Raw genomic sequence first — 19104 nt, 5'->3', positions numbered from 1 at the left:
AAAAAAAGAAAAGATGAATTACGTTCTTCTAGTTCAAAAGCAAAGTTTACGTAACAACAACAAAAAATTCATCGCGAAATATTTTCTGTGGCAACTTACCCCCATATACAACACAGACCAGTGCCAGGGTGCTCCCTTCGTTGTAGGGACCGATGGTGCTTCGAAGTTCATTGCCCGCGCCATCCCGAATCACCGGAGGCTCAGGAGGCGCTGTAAAAAAGAAAAAGAAAATAGAAAAAGCGAGAACGACGTGAGACACGGAGAACCGAAATCAAAGAGCGCTCAGCTATTCCATCCTTCAAAAACGTCGTCAAATAACGCAAAAACAAAACGCTTCTGCATTTGCCTTCAGCACCTTGCATACTCAAGAAGAATATATTTTTCGAAAATTCCGCACAATCCTTTGCTTTTCGTGGGCGCTTGAAAGCGAAGAGCAAAATTGATTCTAGTCGAGCCAAGAAAACCCCCGGGGGCAATTACAATGTGGGTTCTTGCGTGCCGCGAACTATTGAAATTGCTGCCTTTTGCGAGGTAATTCTTGTCATCTCCTCTAAGCCATATTTACATACTACGATAAAACTGCGTCGAAAGAAATTATAACTCCGTGTATCGAATCACGTCTCGTTTGCATTTATGTCTGCGTGTGCGCAAAGAAAATAACGTTCTCGAAAGAAGGAAAATATCCGCAACGTCACCCGGAACAACAAAAGGTATTTTGCAATATACTTCTTCATCCGAATGTATATTACCAAACCACAAATACCGAATACACTAGAAGCGTCTTGTGTCGACATATTTTGTTTTTATTTATTGATTGATAAGCGTACTTTTATGCTTACCTTTTTATGCCTACATTCCAATTGACTCGACATTTATATATTAAATTCCTATCGTTCTTTTTTTAATGTGTAACAACTATAAAATGCATATTCTAATACGGTGATGTCTTGTTTCTGCGAACATTTCCGTGCCCCAAAAGAGGCTTACATGTGTGTTGCTTAGTGATAAAACAAAAATTAATGTATTTCCGCAGCCCGTCCTCGACAATGTTGTCAACATAACGGCGTATCTATATTTACGGGGTCCATACTAACGGTCCATGGTTGTACTTTCTTAACGTAGCATTTTATGCAACATGAAACAATAAATATTAAGACGACACATTTTTCCGCGCGCGATGCACTGGCACCCAGTTCGAGACATCGTCGCAGGACCCATTAAAATTACTGCTAACACTCAACCGTCTGTACCAAACCGATCGAGAACAACAACATTGGACATTTGCATCGTTCCGCTTTTGTATTCTTTCTACAAAATAGCACTTACATCAGGATAAAAACGGCGCGGTTCTGAATCACAATTAGCTAACATGTCCAAAGGAATGACAGTTTTTTTTTAAACTCTGTGCGATTCCACCATGTCATAATCAGCTGTATAATATCGAGCGCGACATTATAAATACTTAAAATTAAAATAACTTTTTTGGAGGTCTGAACTTTAGCTGCGCCAAGCCTCAAACGCGGACATTATTCAAGACATGTAAAAAGGAACCCATACTACTATGTGACCGTGTCTATTAAAGTAGCAAAATTTTGGCAGCAGCCCCGCCCCCCCCCCCCCCCTTTCTCCTTAGAAATAAGCAAGCATCCGTGCTCGCCGTCGCAGTACGTCAATAAAAAAAAAGCCGTGTTTTTTTTTTTTTTTTTTACATTACCGCTTAAGCACACCACGCGTTCTTTTTCAGTGTTTGGGTTTTTGCATTGTAATAACATCACACATCGTCAGCATTTCAAAACGGCACTCTATTCAATAGGGTAATGCTCGCGGAAGCATAAAGGACAAGTCATTAAAGATGCCACATTCTGTGGCGGAATAATGGAGTATACACGGATGAAAGAACCCTAGTCGATGATTGCCTCTTCGCGAGCTTCGGGTCCGTGGGAATTCATAACGAATCTGATATAGTTGGGCTGATCAATAATAAAAATTTGGGAGAAACAATCCCCGGATGAAACTATAGTTACCTTTCTTAGTCAGCTCTGTGTTTCGCGTTCCATTCTCATTATTTGGCTGTCTGAAGTAAGTCTCAAACAAATCACCTCATCCCTAAGGAAGAGGAACCGGATTGATTAAGCGATTTGGGGTGCACAGGGTTGCTCGCAGATAGGGGGAAATCCGAATCAAGCCAGAAAGCCTCGGGCCACCTTTCACACAGTGCTCACATTTACAGTTACTGATATAGTGAGAGGGCCGAAGCGTGTCTTTCGCTGTTCCCGACTTCCAAATGCTCAGCTTTCCGATGCCTGGCATTGGGATTCCCGGCGAATGCGTGGCGCAAAAAACGTGGAGCACGTGCTCCACGCCTTCGGCCGTGCTTCGGCTGCGCGAGTTCGCTCGAAGTATACGAGACATCGAAGCGTCGTCAAAGATAGGAAGCCAGCGCCGGAGGTGGGACCATGGAAGCTCATCCGTATATGTTTGTCGTCTTGTCCGATTTAGTGGGTTGATACTGTAACAGTAGAAACCCACTAAATCTTCCATACAGAACTGGAAACAAAACAAAAACACAAACAAATCATTCAAGCAATCCTCCTCGAGACTTTCAAGCAAACCCAAGCAAGCGTGGATTAATACGCAACCGCGGAGGTACTAAGCTAATGGCACATGGAGTAATATAATTATTCTAATCGCAAAGAGCTCGCAGTACCGACTACGGAAGCCCTCGGGAAATTTCACGGAGTTCTTCTCTCGGGCAGACTTGGGCGAAACAGCTCGCGAGGTGTATGCATTCCACGCACTTCCCATCTTAGCAACGGCAGCCCTTTCAAATCGAGTGTTTTGGCTTAAGGAGATTAGGAGCGGGCAACACTCCTTAATGGATGCCGGTACAAGGAGGCTTAGCTCGCGGCTGCCACGAGACTGTGTTACGAAGTAGTCGGCGCGCACTTGTGCAAGCACTAAGTTAAAGAGCCGCGTCGCGCAGTGCTGAGTAGTTCGGGAGCTCCGTTGCCTCGAAGCCATGTATGATGTGTTTACACAACATCGTGAAGGGTGATAATTGTTGAATTCGCCTACAGATATTCGTTTCTTTTAGGCAAGATGACGCGTGAGGAACGAGTGAAAAAAGAAACAGTAAGCAGTTAGTTGTACCAGGTTGTCCGAATTGCTCATGTCCAGCAAAGGCACCGAGAATATTTTGTCATTTCCTAATTTCCCGCTCTCCACACTTCTATATGGCAATCTTTTTAACTCAAGGAGTGTTTGTTTGTTGTGAAATGTATAAAATAGTCAGTACAGAAAGTTTATTTAGATAATAATTACCAAATACCACCAACTGTTTTTTTTTCTATTTTCTTTTTGGGGGGGGGGGGGGGGAGGGGGGAGGGGTTGATTGCTTTCATTACGTAGGAAAGTGATTCGTCGTTTTTTATTTGTTTAAACTCTCGCAAGTTTCAGCAAAACAAAACGAAAGCTCCTTCTGGGAAAAAACGGCTAGCCACAGTGGACATTGGAAAATGCGAGAAACATACCAGTTCGTTAAATCATTAAACAAAAATTTCCTAGCAACGTTTTCTGTAAGTGAAGATAAACATGGAATTTCTACTAGACACCTGCTGAGCATGATCGCAAACAACTATGTCAACTTATTTTAGAAAGATATAAGTCAGGTAAACCAATATACGTCGTTAAAAAAACGATTAATTTGGACACGTATTTATTTTTCGGTTTCCAATCGGAACGCATCATTGCGCTAATGTACTGGTGCCCGGTGGCCAAGGCGCGAACCTACCACCCCCGTGGTTGGATGATAGAAAACGCAGAGATGCGCTCCATTAAAAAATTAAACACTAAAAACGCGTCAAAATTTGCGTTTTTTTTTTTTATGTGCAAAATGCTATTCGCTTTATAATTCTACAAAAGAAAAGCTGTCTATATCGATTGATTAATAGCGCCACAGCTGTCAGTGATGTATCTGAACCAGTTGAATCTGAAGATAAGTCGAATGTTACAATGCACGCAGGGGGTTCAGTGTTAATTAAAAAATACGTGGACGATATTTTGGTAAGTTTAAGAGAGGAGGGTCTGTTACCAAGGATAAAAGACGTGATCACCTCTGCAGCACTAGGGTTGGGGTTTACGCGTGAAGAACCGCGTGAGGGTTGGATCCAGTGCTTGGATATCAGGCTGTATGTGCGTTAAGAACTATGTTAGGAGTACGGCAAAGTGGCGGCAAAACCCTTGTTGCCATTTAAGAGTTGCCATTCTAATTTAGTCAAAAGAGGAATGGTCATGTTTCTGGTGGATAGTGCCTTAAAAAATATTGTTCTCATACGGGACGAGGTTCAGCGGATAACCAAGTGTCTCGGCTTAAAGGGCTCCTGAAAAAAAAAAGTGTTTTTAAATATTCTGGCTGGGACACCAGTAACAAAAAATTACGTTTACGCAAAAAAAAAAAATGTATGGCAATATTAACGGTGCGAGACGCGATTTAGTGGGTAGTCACCTCCTTTCCACTTGTCTTCTATCTCGGCATTTCGGGCGAGTGGAGATGTGGATCGGCTTCGCCTTCACGATGAGGTGGAAAGAGCGAATTACCATCTCGTTGAGTGAATGACCATTCCGTGACGTCATGGACTTCGCGCGCAGAATTTCAAATAAATCTCTCGCCATCAATATTGCTCCAAAGAATAATTTTCGCGTAAAGTTTATTTTTTGGCACGCGTGTTCCAATCAGACTATTCAAAGAAGCAGTTTTTCTTTCTTTTTTCAGTGCCCTTTAAGGAAGCGGGTTCCAGTGGCAACATGGTAAAAGGGTAGTGAGGAGTCTGGTGCTGAAGATGAGTTGGATAGCAAAGAGGCAAAGGACTCAGAGTGACAGGGCAGTGTGCTGACGCCTTTTTGGGAGGCCAGAAGGTTGTAAAAAAAAAACACAAAAATGCTTCAGTCGACTGCCACGATGGCGTTGTTTATAATATCTCGATGAATTATGATAATATCATTATTTATTACGTATAAGCATAGTGGGAGCTGAGCAAAAAAGCTGTCCAAGCAGCTTGACTGTTCCGCAGCCCCCTCATGTACATAAAAGTGGCTAGAAATACATTTAAAAAGAACACAAGAATTTACAAACGAAAAGGTGTCTGTATGCTCGGTTGAGGGGGCACAACAGAGCAGTAAAGAATAATTTGCCGAACTACGAAATCTCTAAACATCTTGAAGAGTGTCGAAAGTGAGTGGCTGAGTGGTATAGTACAGCCCTGTCATTCAAAGAGAGCAATTGTATGAAAGGAGTACTCAAGGAAACAATTAGGGTAGCTTCCGTTGGAAACTATAAGCCAGCCATCGATAGCAATCGATGGTGTAGGAAAAAGAAATACAGTTGTAATCTGCAATTTTTTTAATATTTTTTTTTAAAGCGTGTGGGAGGTTTTGTAGGTGGTTGGAAGGGACCTTGGTTATTGTGTGGTTTTGAATTAGCGAAAAGGTGGGCGTCTATATACTGAGGACGTGGTCTTTTTCTTTCCTGAAAACCCTATGACCATTTTTTGTTGTCGTGTGTGAAATGTAGCGAACCATGGGGCCATGTGCAATTGGAGGGCGGTGTGGAGATGACGGTTATAAAACAAGTGTCATGAGTAAAATTTAGTAGCTTTGTTTGAGACGTCTTGTGTTTGTCCCATATTTCTAGCCTTCATCTTGGGTTTTAGAAATGTTCGCCTTATAACTTTCTGAAATGAGTTTATTTAATTGTTTCCGACTATGCTCAGCAGAATCATATCATATGAATCATTAGTTTATCTTCACTTACTAAAACGCTGATCAGCAAGTTTTAGTTAGTTACTTAAATAATTAGTATGATTTTTTTTTATCCCTAATGTCTGCCGGGGCTGGCAGTTAGTTTCAGAAATCAGATTTTTTTCTCAAGCATTGAATATCTTCCCATAAAAACCCGGTACTTATACAGCCATCTATAAAGTATTCCTGAGCCCTATCGAGTAAAAAAACACACAAAAAAACGCATAAATAAACCCTTGACCACACGCTCGATTCTGCAGGATATGCTTACGGCTGATTTCTCGAAAAAGCTCTGCAGTTTTAGTCGCCATAGCGTTAAGAAGCCCGTGTCGCAATAAATCCGGCGTTGGCGGCGTGACGCGAAAGTCCTGATTGGTCGATAGTGTCATGACGTCACAGCCACATGACCTCGCGCGGGAATTTCGAACAACCCACAAAGCTTACGTGAAACGTTACGTCACGAGTGCAATGAAAGTAATTAAAAAACATGACATGTAAAGCAAACAAAAATTCGACGAATGTTTTAAATTATTTCAATTTATAAAGTAATTAATTTGCCTTACACAAAATTAGCAGAATAGTCGGTGGGATTTGAACCCACGACGCTTTTGTTGCATGTGGTTCCACTTTGTTTTTTTTCAACACGAATAATAATAACACGTTCTCCTTTATTTCATAAATTAAAAACCAGAAACTGGGAAAACAAATAATTGACAAGCACACACACCGCGTCACTTTCCTGGTTCATTTGCTGCTATTATTTTTTCAACCATTTTTTTAAAGATGTTTGTGCATGATAATTTTCCCACCTATGGACATTTTTTTAATGTTTTATAGCTATCCATAGCGCTCGGGCCAACCCTCTATATCTATCCCCGATAAAGAAAAGCTAGACAGGAAAGGCTGCTACTGTACTTTGGCCGATAACCATCTGACTGTTTAAGCATTACCGTTTTATAGTTAGATTATTGTCTGTAGATACCCGAAAATAGCCACGAGGTGCCAACCATGCGACCAGTTACCGGTGGAAAAAACTAAAGAAACCGACAACTTTATACCCCTGTCAGACGGGCACTTTAAAGACTTTCGGAGCGAAAATTTTTAAAGGATCGGAGAGCCAGCGGACGCTACTAGTAGGCGCTATATCACGAGAAGATTCGCAGGTTCCTTAAAGGAGTCCGTTCTGAAGACATTTAACGCTTTCGCATGGCAGGGATTATAAGAAGTGCTAGACGTGGCTACTACTGGACATTTTTTTATAACTTTGCAGAAAAGAGGTTTTGCACCAGTTTCCAACAAGAACACAGAAGAAGGACAAAAATAAATAAATGGACAACCGCGCTTAAAACAAGGCTAAAACGACTATTCATTATCCCTTTCCCTACTTCGCAGTAGCTTTGCTCTAAAAACAAAAATGTACGGAATCACGGAAGTTAAAGTAAGTACAGCTGACAAAGCAGAGGTGTATCTTGCAATTTGTAAAGGTTAATTTTATATGCAAAATATGGCTTCATCAACTTCATACACGAGCAAAAAAAAAATCCGAAAGCAACTTTTGAGTTGGTTGTATTAAAAGACTGAGCGTGGCGTAACTATTCAGGCAAGCGTCGGTGCACCTTCAGAGGCCGCGGGGTTTATTAAATTAAGACGCCTACTCAAAAGCGCGGATTAAAAAAAGAATTCGGAGCTTCGGGAGATAGGGTAACACACTTAGCGTGCCCTCGCGCTCCTAAAAAGAAAAGTCGATAATCACTCTAAACTGCTTGGCGGGATTAACGTTCATAAGAAAGTTCACAATAACCCTCGTTCCCGGAAACTTGTTTCTTAGGCCTCACCAGCCAGAAACTAGGTACAAGTTATATCGATTTTCCGCTAATCTCTGAAAATAAACTTGAAGTCACTAAATTCATTAAAAAATGTTTTCTGGCTTCATAAATACCGAATCAGAGCGGAAATCCGGATACAACGGTCAAAACATCTCAACAATAACGAAAAACACAAAGAAGGTATATCGTGATTATAAAAAAGCAATAATAATCGTTCTGATCCGATTCCACAATAGAACGTCATCCATCCGCCCCAGAAACACGCAAAGGGCGGTTCCCTTTTCAGCCGACACTTACCATCCCCGCCATAGTCGACCTGACATCCAATCGACTTTGGCGTCCAAGGTCAGTTCCGAATGCAACCGAAGTTTCAAGCACCCTGGAGCGACCGAAGCGCAGTGCTCGTACAGCACCAGTAGGCTGCCGAATTTGCGATTGAATATGTTTCTTTTAGTTTTTCTTTTTTCCGAACATAATCGATCGGATATTTTTCGAGCCTCAGGATGCGCCCAACTGCTGTAGGATCGAACATTTCCTCCGGAAATCTGTGGAGTCAATCGAAAATGCCCATTTTAAACGCGAGGTCGATAGGGCGTAAATGATCAGCCTCCTGGTGCACTCTGTATATTTTTTACGTGTGTTCATCTGGATTTTGTTACTACAAATTATTACTGACAAGTTCATTCGCATGCAGTTCCAAACTGTAACGGGCCCCCAGGTAAAGTCAACTTGCTCGAGTGGTCTTTACTATTTGAAGCAAGTTGGCGTGCAGAGTTCGATACGTGTATTGTTACAGCGAAGCTGTTCATGGCTAGGGTTCCGTGATTTTTTTGTGTGCGTCAACAAGGACTCGGGTAACGAATTTGATGCAAAATTGAAGGGATTTTGCATCAAATTCGGGATCTCAGTTTTTGTATAAAATAAAACATTGTATCCAAAGCCTATACGTCTCATCACTTCGATATGCATTTTGAGTAGGTTTGTTATCAATAGGCACAATGTTCAAGATCAGTAGACTCTCAGGTAGATGATAAAGGTTTCTCAAAGATTTACCGCTGTGCGACCCGCGTCGGCCATGCCTACGCTGGCAGCGCCCTCTCTTTGTCGTCGTTCGAAGCCGCTTGCCTGCCTAGTTTCCTTTCCTTCCGCTCTCTTTGGGTGGCGGTCCCGTCGCGCGTGTCTACTGTCCGCCATGTGGCGTTCCCGTCGGGCGTGTCTAGTTTCCTCCAGCTCCTCGGGGCGGTTGTGTGTCGTATGTAAACAGCTTCGCAGGTCCCCAGCCTCCACAGAGTGGAATGGCTCATGATTTTTTAGCTTTCAAAACCAATAATCGCCGCTCTAGACGGATTAGGACGTCATGTGAATGTGTTCCGGAATTTACATGGTCGAAATGAGTACAGTGGCAGTGTCTGCGGTGACGCGTTAAAAGTAACGTCGTTACCGGCAACGGGTGACATTTTTCAGTAACGTAGTAACGTAGTCGTTACCTTTTTATAAAGAGAGTAACGGGTTGCGTACTAACGTTACTTATTTCAAGTAGCCGGTAAAGCAGTTGCGTTGTTACGTTACATCTTCCCAAACTCTGAAAATAGAGTACAGTTATTTTTTTTTTCGTATTTCTATATTTCGTTTTACCTTAAAGTCCGGACGCGGCGGACGCTACGAGCAGATGTGACCAATCAGACAGCGAACAGGGCACGTCGCTCAGCCAATCATAAATAACAAAATGCCCAGTGAATGGCGCTTTCGACGCTGCTTGATATGTCCCATTTAGCTCATAGCGTCGTATGCGTCTAGAAATAAGCTGAGACGAAGTATATGCGCCAAGTCATTAATGATAGCACTCATTCCACATACCGTAAAAATCTTGCCTGTCTTTTCCCACACAAAAAGGTTACACTTACAAAAATCCGCAACTCCCACGCCCTCTGTCCCTGTGTCGAAAAACGCTGTCGAAAAGAAAACAACGCTGTTACCCTCAATGTATAAATAAAAGTAACGCAAAAGAAACTTGCCTTCATTTTTTGTCCATAACATAGGTCGGTAATGCGTTCCTTTTATTCGCAATTAACGAGTAACGTATATCGTTTTTGTTTTGTTTTATGTAATGCTTAAAGCACTGGACAGTAAAAATCACCATTGCCGATAACGCGGGAACGTGCTACTTCCTCCCGCGAGCTCTCGGCTGGTGGCATTCGCAGCTACTAATCTAGTCACGTCGGGCAACATGAAACAGCGCTCCCGAGGGGTGTCCTTGCCGCTCCATCGGGGGCCGCCGGCACACACTACGCCGTCTTGATAAAAGTTACGGTGAATGATTTTAAAGGCAGAGCGTTGCAATGTTGTTTCATTCTTTGATGGTGACTTTGTTGTTGGATCCACGGGTTTTATTTTTTGTTTTCTATTGATTCGGCTTTTTCACGTCCGCAAAGAGTATGATAGCAGTTTCGCGCGTTCGGTGCCCCCTATAGGACGCGCCTGACACCCCTCGAGCGAATTGCTCCGTGTTGCCCCAAGTGACTAAATCAGTTGCCGTGAATGCCACCGGTTGAGCGCTCGTTTGAGAAAGCCACGCGCTCCAATGTTATGAACAAGTGCGATTAACCCTCTAAGTCAGCGCAACTTTGCTTTACTGAAGGCTGGGTATAAATCTCAGACGATCTGAACCCCTCCTTCGCGTAGTGAATTGAGCATGCAACGACGGCTTGGTTCTAAACTTGATTGTTTCTGTTCTTGACAACCCTACAATAGCTTCAATAGTCCTTAACATTATCAGCACGTGCGTCGAACGTATAATAAAACTAAGCCTCCCCCCCCCCCCCGCACACACACTCCCGCCTCTATGCGACATGTAACAAACAGAAATGGCGATAATAGGCAACGCCATACAAAGTGGTCACATTCTTGGCACACAGAGTATTTTGTGAGCACAATATCATCGTTTAACACTTGTATCGGTGGTTAACTCTTCTGCAGGTGTAAAATGGCTAATAAACGCCGCTTGCTTCCTTTACTGCATCTATTCGACATCCTTATTATTGAGATTATTGGCGTGCTATGTTTCCCAGTGATAGTGATAATAACCTTAATAAAAGGAACACGATATTTAAAGAAGCAAACGGGTGCAAGTAAGCTGATTACGGAACAAAAAAACCTAAGACACGGAGAAGTAAAAAAATGAAGAAGACTGCAAAAGATAAACGCTAGCTGTTTCTTGAATCGTGCGCCATTTTTGAAGCTCATACATACAAACAACACAACAAAAATATGAATAAAAATACCATGATGCTAGGATAATTTTAATCCACCCTGAGAAAAAGGTTATCAACGTCGAAACACATAAGTCACAACTAACGATCGGGCCCCGTCGTGACAAAACACTCCTACAAACGTCCGACATTTGGTTCCTCGGGTCTTTCCGCGATTGATCGTCATACAGATCCCGGACGAGATGATAAATTTAAAGCGTCCCAGATGTAGCGAGTGACGTTAAGTACAAGCGCAGCTTCTATTATCTGGGCGTGAAAACGACGAGTTTTCAGCTCAGCCGACATCGATCAAGTCTGCGCGGTGTCGGAGAAGCGAAGATGTAGACAGGAAAATAAAACATCGACCGCAGTCTTAAATTTTAATTTGCTTCCAGGAATGTCGCATGCATGAATTGGACTGCACTGTTTCAAGGAGTAATAAACGTTGATAAAAGAAATTAATGCAAAACTGCATGCGAGGTGGACAAGAATAACGATAATAATCCCTGGAGCGGGAAAAGATAGGGAACAAGGGACAAACGCAAAGCTCCAAACAGAGCTAGGCTACTTGTACGCGACTGAAAAAATCCGCCTGGTCCACACATCCAGCTGTGTTTCGAAGTTTGTGTTTGTTGTTTTTCCCTTTTGTTCCCCTTCTCCAGAGATAATTATCATTGTAAAAAATGTCTCTGTAATAAACAATATCGCAACCGTAAACTGCGAAAAGCATAGTGGCTGGTTTATTTATATTTTGTCATCCCTATATTTAGGCATGAAAATAAATAAAAAGACGCCTCAACGTTCTGTCAATTGTTGTGAGAAGCAATACAAAAAGATAAAATTACTACAGTCTTTCACTCGCCTTTTCGTCGGTCAGCAAACATTACTGTCAGCCTCGCTAATTTGGCGAACTAAAAGTTTTACTCTTCTATTCCCGTTAAAATGCATATTTAGGAAGTGATTATGTGACGTGCTGACGCAAACTTGCCCGTGACTGATGAACTGCTGATGCTTGACAAGGTAGTTTCGAAAACGCATTTTTCGGAATTTCGTCTGTCCTCCGAACATACATTAGCCACGATGGAGAAACTAACTGAGAACTGTTCCCCAATGCTAATACATGTTTATATGGCGGGATGCTAGCCAACCTGTAGAATGCGCTACAATATATATTTCGATATATTCAAAATATGCTAAGGTTTTTTGTTTGTTTGTTTGTATTCTGTATTTTACGTACAAATCTTGGTATTTTATGAAATAAATATACTTCCATTGATGCTGCGTCACTCAGAACAATAATAAAAATATCCTAGATAGGTGATATTCTCAAGTAAAATAAGTTGCTTTCCAAAAGGCATGTGTTTGTATTTTTTTAACATTACGCAAAAAACATACTTTTTTATAACATCTAGACACAGACATTTACGCTACAAAAATATGGTTCACTACTTTTGGATCTACATGTCTTTCAGAAACTGTCGTTCGTTGATGTCAACATCTCCGTCCTTGTGCTGTGGTTTCTTTTATTCTGTCTTTATTTTTTTTTTCGCTGCTTAGCTTTGGTGTTATCTACATAACATTTGAGCTGAACAAATATTTTCAAAATACACAGGCCAGATTCACGAAGAGCTTCTTAGTTTACGACAACTTAGCTAATAAGTTCGTAAGTTAAGAACATCGTAATGAGAGGAGAAATCGGTATTCACGAACGCGTTCTTAAATGAGAGGAGAAAAGCGACGTTCTCGTACGGAAAAACTAGAACATGCGGCGCTGTTGCTATGGCGACGGCGTCTTCGGCAACATGAACCACCAATCGGAGAGCTCGACATTGTTCGGAGCAATTCGGAGCACGTGGGTTTGTACTAACAAAGGCAGGCGGCTTTTCCGCCAGCATTTGTTTGGGGTTGTCCGTGCAGTGATATGTCGACGCTAACACAATTTAAACGCGCCCGAAGGCCGAGGCCTGGATAACCGCCTTCGGTGACTGCTACGAACTTGATCGCTACGAAGTCGACACAACTGTCATCATTGGTAAAAGACGGCCCGTGCCAGTTGTTTGTAAAGCGACGTAGATAGAAACCAATCGCCGGGGCGTTTTTCGCGGCCTCGGCGATGCGGGAGCGAGCCGACGTTAAAAAAAGATACGTTTGAACTACGAGAGTGTCAGCAAGAGCCACGCAAATACTTGTTCACACTCGGAGCGGACGCGCGCGTTTGATCGAAGTGATGAATTTGCGCTGTTGGAGCGCGTCTTGGTAAGCGCTTTGGGACCGATCTTTTACGATTGCAACTCGACACTGACGTGACACTCTGCGAAGAAAGGTACGTTGGGCCGGCATCGCGCAGTTCCCACGAACTGTTGTAGCTCTACAGTGACGTAGCGTCGTGTCAGAATACAAATGGCGTACTAATAACAAAGTGTGCATACCTTGTTGCAAAGGTAATCCACACTAGCTTTTATTTGAGTTCTGTATCACACAACACAAGGAGACAGAATGAATGAGAGTAGCCTTTCAACGACAGCGTTCGTCACCGCTGCCTCGGAAACAAGGAAATGACAAGGGGAAGAGATATTGACCTCATAATCTAAAATGGAGTTCATCGATCCAACTATTAATACGGGAATTGTCCACAATTATTACGCGGGCATATTCCATTCAGCAAGCCAGTCGGTCGTCGGCACACACAGTCTTGCCCAAGTACTGTCGGAGCAACGCTCCGCCGGAGGAGGTAGGAGTGCCTGCTAGGCCTACATTCTGTCGAGCTCGCTTGGTCGGTGGGATGGTTGCCAATGTAGCTTTTCCCAGGTGTTTCTGGATCCAGCGTTCATGTTCGTCGTGTTCGGTTTCAAGAAGTTTTTTTTTTTTCTTTTCTCTTGCTGCTTGAAGTTGGGACGTGCGAGAAGAGCACTTAGAAAAATGAATGTCCGTTGGTCGTCCCGACCAAGTAACTGAGCGACGCTGACGTCCATCTGGATTTGATTGTAAAAAGTGTGTAAGACAGCTTCGGAGCTGTCATAGGATTCCGTCGTAACCAGCGCAAAACTTCAGATAATTTCGTTTCGCGAATGCGATTTTGTTCTTACGTTTTGTCGTACTCACAATTTTGGCGTAAGATCGTTTTGTGAATCTGGCCCCAGATCCATTGAACTTTTTTTTTTTCTCTCTTTTTTTTAGCCCTGCATAAGTACAAGAGAACTGGAACTGAATTTTGTGTTAAGGAGAGTCAAACGTTTTTAAACTTCAAGGCTATGCTAAGTATTCCTTCCTTTTTATTATTATTTTTTTTGTGGCATATAAAAACATCTTTCGATGAAGCAAAATTCATGCCAAAAACGTCAAAGAAGAAATGGTTGTTTTCTTTAAAATATATCATTCGTTCCAGCTTCGCGATTGATTCACCGACCACAGCTTTTGATAGGACGGCCCTTGACCAAAATTTGTAAGAAAAAGGCCTTTACGGCAACCAATATGATGCTTTATTAATAAAACGTTACAGTTCACATATTCCCAGTTTTTGAGTAGTGTGCTTCCGTGTGGGGAGTCTGTGTACGTTTAAAAAAAAAAGAAAAGTTATTGAGTATGAAAATATATCGATTACCCTAACTTTGCGGCAGCTATTTAGTTCTCTTGTGAAACCAAAAGAACAGCACAAATTATGAACTTGCAGAATTCAGTGAACATATTTCATTCACCGGTTCCTAGTACACGGTCAGTAGAAGCAGTAATAACTTTTATCACAAAATCCTCATCTTTGTATTGTTTTCGAGCACATTATTTTTTTTTCAGAACTCCTCACACTTTGAGCAGCGTGAAGCGCACGAAGAAGGTCGATTTCTTCTCAGGTCAAACTTCAAGGCAACGTTAAATATGTTATAAGTTTAATTAAACAAAATTCACAAAATAAAAAGATGGTTTCCTATTTTGTTTAGAGGAAACTAATGTCCCTTGACATTTTAATTGTGGGCATTGTTATGACAAGAGGTATCACCTGTTTCTGCTCAAAACTTCCAAACCTGGCATATTCAACATTTTCTTTATTTTTGTCTTTGTCTTCATGGTTTTCTTGAACCACACCATCGCTAAGCGGACCACAGTGTTGCGGAGGAACTTACACTGCCACAGACTCGTTGTTTTTATTTTTGCAATAATAATGCAGCCAACAACGGCCAGTAAATAGAGGAGTAGTGGTCTGTGGGGAAGCAAATTTTAGTCGGGCCTCTGCAGGCTTTTTTTTTAGTAGCTTCCTGTGTAAGAGTGAACTGTGTCTCGTCTTTTTTTCATGGTTGCAACACAAGTCACCAAACGATGCTTTACACTTCTGGTACGGCACGCCATTTATTTGTTGCCTAAAAAACTGTTGCTTCCATGCAAAATATAGGTGCTTAGTGTCCAGAAGGATGGAGATACTGCTTAATGTTTTTTTGTTTGTTTTTGTTTCAATTAAGAGGAAACATTTATTCGATGGCTGCCGACAACATAAGTTCTAGTGATTTTCTGTACGCGAAATGCGTTAAAGGGTGATAGATTTAAAATTTTCGATGTTCTCAAAACGCCGCATAAGGTTGGTAAAAAGCACTGCATTTCGTTGCACAAAATGGAGTGTTTCCTACGTTTCCTTGGAGCCATATAAAAGTATCTTTAAACGCAGCAATCTTTATTTATTTTTTTTTATTTTTTTTGGGGGGGGGCTTTAGTAGTTAAATATAAATAGTTTATTTGAAATGATGACATGACAAGATCAATCAATTGAGATTAAAACGTGTTTAGTTTACCTTCACCTCATGTCTGAATTGTTCTAATAAGCTTCTCCAGTCATTCTGCTGAGGCTCGGGTCATACGGAACTGGAGGTGGCCACGTCATCTAAGATAAAACTTCCGCGGATTCAGAAACCGTGCCAACTATGGTGCAACAAACCCGGGCACCAGGACAACTAACTGAATAAATAGCTAAACCTTTTTTGAATTGAAGTCTGGTCCTTGCAAAATATGCTAGCTTTTGCATTCAAAAGAATTAATTTGATGTTGAAATTATACAGTTATGGCTTATTAATATGAACTCCGTTATTATAGATACTTCGCGATATGAACGAGGTTTTGGGGGACGAGATGGGTAAACATATGCATTTTTGTCTAGTTATTGTAGGCAACTCCATTATGGACGACTTTTTGGGGGAATGAATTTATATATTAATAAGACATCACCGTATAATGCTTGCATGAGTAGGGCGGGATTACACTAGGGCACACTGGACTGTCATCACATCAAGTCACACCAAACCTGGTCACACCAGACCGGGACACGCCAGGACACGACCACAAATCAGAACCCGCGTATGAATTTTCACTATGACATCAACGTCAGAAAACACCAGAACCCGGTCTGGTCAAATTTTTGACAGGGCGTCTTAGATTGAGTATTAGCTTTGACTCACAACGTGCAAACGTGGTCAAGGTTTACGCGGTTTTATGCCGACGCTATAGGACACTTCGAAACGACTCCACTTGTCAAATATTTTAAATCAATTTTAGCTAAACGTAGCTGTGCAAGATGTGTTTGTTGAATTGTAGTTGTTGTTATTTTTTATCAAAAACACCTACTGGAGCAGTTAGAATTTATCTCTATGATAACATTCTACGCGAAAGTGGATAAAGCCGAACCTCCTGCCAATGCTGGCCCTCTTTTATGTCCGAAAAAGAACTGTACAGGCTGGGAGCCAATGTAATTGCAGGAAAACGGGCCTTGACCAGTGTTTCCACCTTGGTGTTAAAACCGTGTTAGAAACTTAGTCAAATTGGCACTTAACTTTGTATATTAACACCAGTATTGAAAGTAAAAGGTTACATTGAACGACGTTACTAATAAACCTTTAGAGTTTTCAGTAACGTACCAACGTACTCGATAAAATCGGTACTGACTACCGAGTAAAGTAATTTTGTTTCTATTTTACCCTTTTGTCTATCAGATTATTTAACTCCCTGCTACATACGTTTGATTAAAGTTAGTTCTATGATCGGTCTTTGCGAAGAACCCGACACGCCATCGGGACTTCGCAGTTTTCTACAAATATAATAAGCAAAGATTAAGACAATACATCATGACATGTCTCTGTAAACGTTTGATTTTCTCTAGAAGTTTGTAACTGCGCGGCTTATCACTGTGAAACACTAAACTGCAATATAACGCAAAAAAAATTATTAACTTTTTTTTTGTGTGTGTAACTACACAGGTATTTTAACCATTTTGTTCTTAGCCCGAGACTGAGGCAGGAAAAGAGGAAAGTTTCGAAGTAGAAGAAAAATGAACAGTCGAGGACACGTCTCTAACACAGCTAAAGACAAGTTTATTTGGTCACCTTCTTATATACACTCCACAAACTTCACCACAGCACCTTCCCGATCTCGAAAGCCAAACGATAACAAGGTCTCACATCTTTCCACCACAATTGTCAAACGACCTTGACGTTTTCCACAAAGCAATGAACAATAGCTCCCCTCATCCGGAAGACACTTGTCTGAATCCTTCGCGTACACAGTACACTCTCTCCCTCTAGTTTGTGGAGTTTGTGGAGAAGTTTGTGGAGTGTATATAAGAAGGTGACCAAATAAACTTGTCTTTAGCTGTGTTAGAGACGTGTCCTCGACTGTTCATTTTTCTTCTACTTCGAAACTTTCCTCTTTTCCTGCCTCAGTCTCGGGCTAAGAACAAAATGGTTAACATCCACCAGCTCGCCTGCGCAATCACTACATTATCACAGGTATTTTGTTACATTTGTTGGACGGGAAAGAATCGCCGTTCAACGCCTTCGTTCTTGACGCACTAACAACAATTCTATCACCTTATACTTTTTTTGTCGGTAGCAGACACAAGCACCGAAGAGCGCTGACTCCGTTCCACGAGTAAGGTTTCTAGCCGCCATTGCTCGTACTCACCGACGACGTGGAGTCGCACCGTGGAGTTCCTCCTCGCTCCGTCCCTGAACACGGCCGTGCAGGTGTACACTCCGGCGTCTTCGAAGCGGACGCTGTTCACCTTCAGCGACGCCGGGTGCCCGATGATAGAGAAGTAGGCTCGCCCGACCCAGCCCGTGCCCGCCGACCGGTTCACCTGGAGCAGGTTGTTGCCGCGCCCTGCTCCGGAGCCACCCGCCGCTTCCTTGCTCAGGCTCAAATCCGGACCGAAGTCCACCGTGTAGATGGGCTCCCGGCCGGAGGCCTGAGGGTGCGGGACGCCGCTTCCGCTGGCAGCGTGGTAGTCCTTCTCCGGCTGGTGGTACCAGTGGACTACCGCCAGGGAGTCATTGGAAGAGGCGCTGCGGAGGTCGCAGGGCAGTTCCGTCTGGTGACCCTCGCGAACGATGAGCCGCTTTGACGTCCCTGCGTAATTTAAAACAAAATGGACAAAAGTTGGTTAGACGAGGCTGCTATAAACCCAACGGGCTTTTTTAAAACGCGAACAAAATTGTGTTTTTGAGAGGGCTTTATTAAACATAATTCATTGGAATGTAGAATTGTTCGTGCGCAACGCAAGCCTCGACAAAAGTGCTATTTTTCTTCTATCTCAAGCTTATTTTTTATCGCTTCGTAGTTTTCCTTGTTACAAAGTGTCCCAAAACTGTACGCCGCGTGGTAAAAAGAAACAAGCATTTCGTTGCATTGCTGTAGATTACCGAGAGATATAAGCTCGAATATAGGTCGACGTTATAATTAACCCAGTCGACTATCGAGCGAAGCTCGTCTTCGCAAATTGACAGGAACCGGGAATGGATAGAAAACATGGGAAGCAGAGAGGGCGAGGGGGGAGTGGTCTTCTACGTCCACGCTCTGTCAGACGTTTGATACGCGTGTAGGTTTTCTTTCCACAGACGTTGCATTGCTCCTCCGATGTAGAACGTGAAGACGAGACAGCACGTTTCCCTTCATATTCTACCCTTTCGCCGTGGTGGATACCTTTATATTTTGGGAAAGCTTTGGGCTTCCAAAGATAGGCGAAGGCGAAAACGACGGCTGTCACGGGAAGACCAGCGAGGGAATAAGAAGACGCGCCGACGCTTTTGCTTCTTCCGGGCCATTCGAGGTCCGTTTTCGTGGTGGGCACGGAGCCGGCAGCGCTCGCATCGATTATCTGTCTTTCCCAGCGTGGTGGGAGAAAGATGTGAAGCGCTCGGTTTCAGGCAAAAGAAAGTACGCTGGGACATCGTACGTGGGCTAAGTAGAGCGGACCAAAACGCGAG

The 19104-nt window shown here is 42.6% G+C and overlaps 1 protein-coding gene across 1 annotated transcript in view; it reads right to left on the bottom strand.

Moving 5' to 3' along the window:
- LOC115314723 (hemicentin-2) overlaps nucleotides 1-18744 on the bottom strand; it is a 29825-nt gene extending 11081 nt beyond the window's left edge. The window contains exons 1-3 of the mRNA XM_040500839.2: nucleotides 18738-18744; nucleotides 17804-18247; nucleotides 100-210 (exon numbers count right to left, since the gene is read on the bottom strand). Coding sequence (XP_040356773.1) covers nucleotides 100-210; nucleotides 17804-18247; nucleotides 18738-18744 — 562 coding nt within the window. The remainder of the gene's footprint in view (nucleotides 1-99; nucleotides 211-17803; nucleotides 18248-18737) is intronic.
- Nucleotides 18745-19104: the final 360 nt, after the last annotated feature.

Source organism: Ixodes scapularis, unplaced genomic scaffold, assembly GCF_016920785.2.
Source record: "Ixodes scapularis isolate PalLabHiFi unplaced genomic scaffold, ASM1692078v2 PGA_scaffold5__190_contigs__length_132052651, whole genome shotgun sequence".
In the NCBI taxonomy this organism is placed as follows: domain Eukaryota; kingdom Metazoa; phylum Arthropoda; class Arachnida; order Ixodida; family Ixodidae; genus Ixodes; species Ixodes scapularis.
Note: the sequence above shows the minus strand (reverse complement) of the source record. Positions and strands in the feature narration are given on the sequence as shown.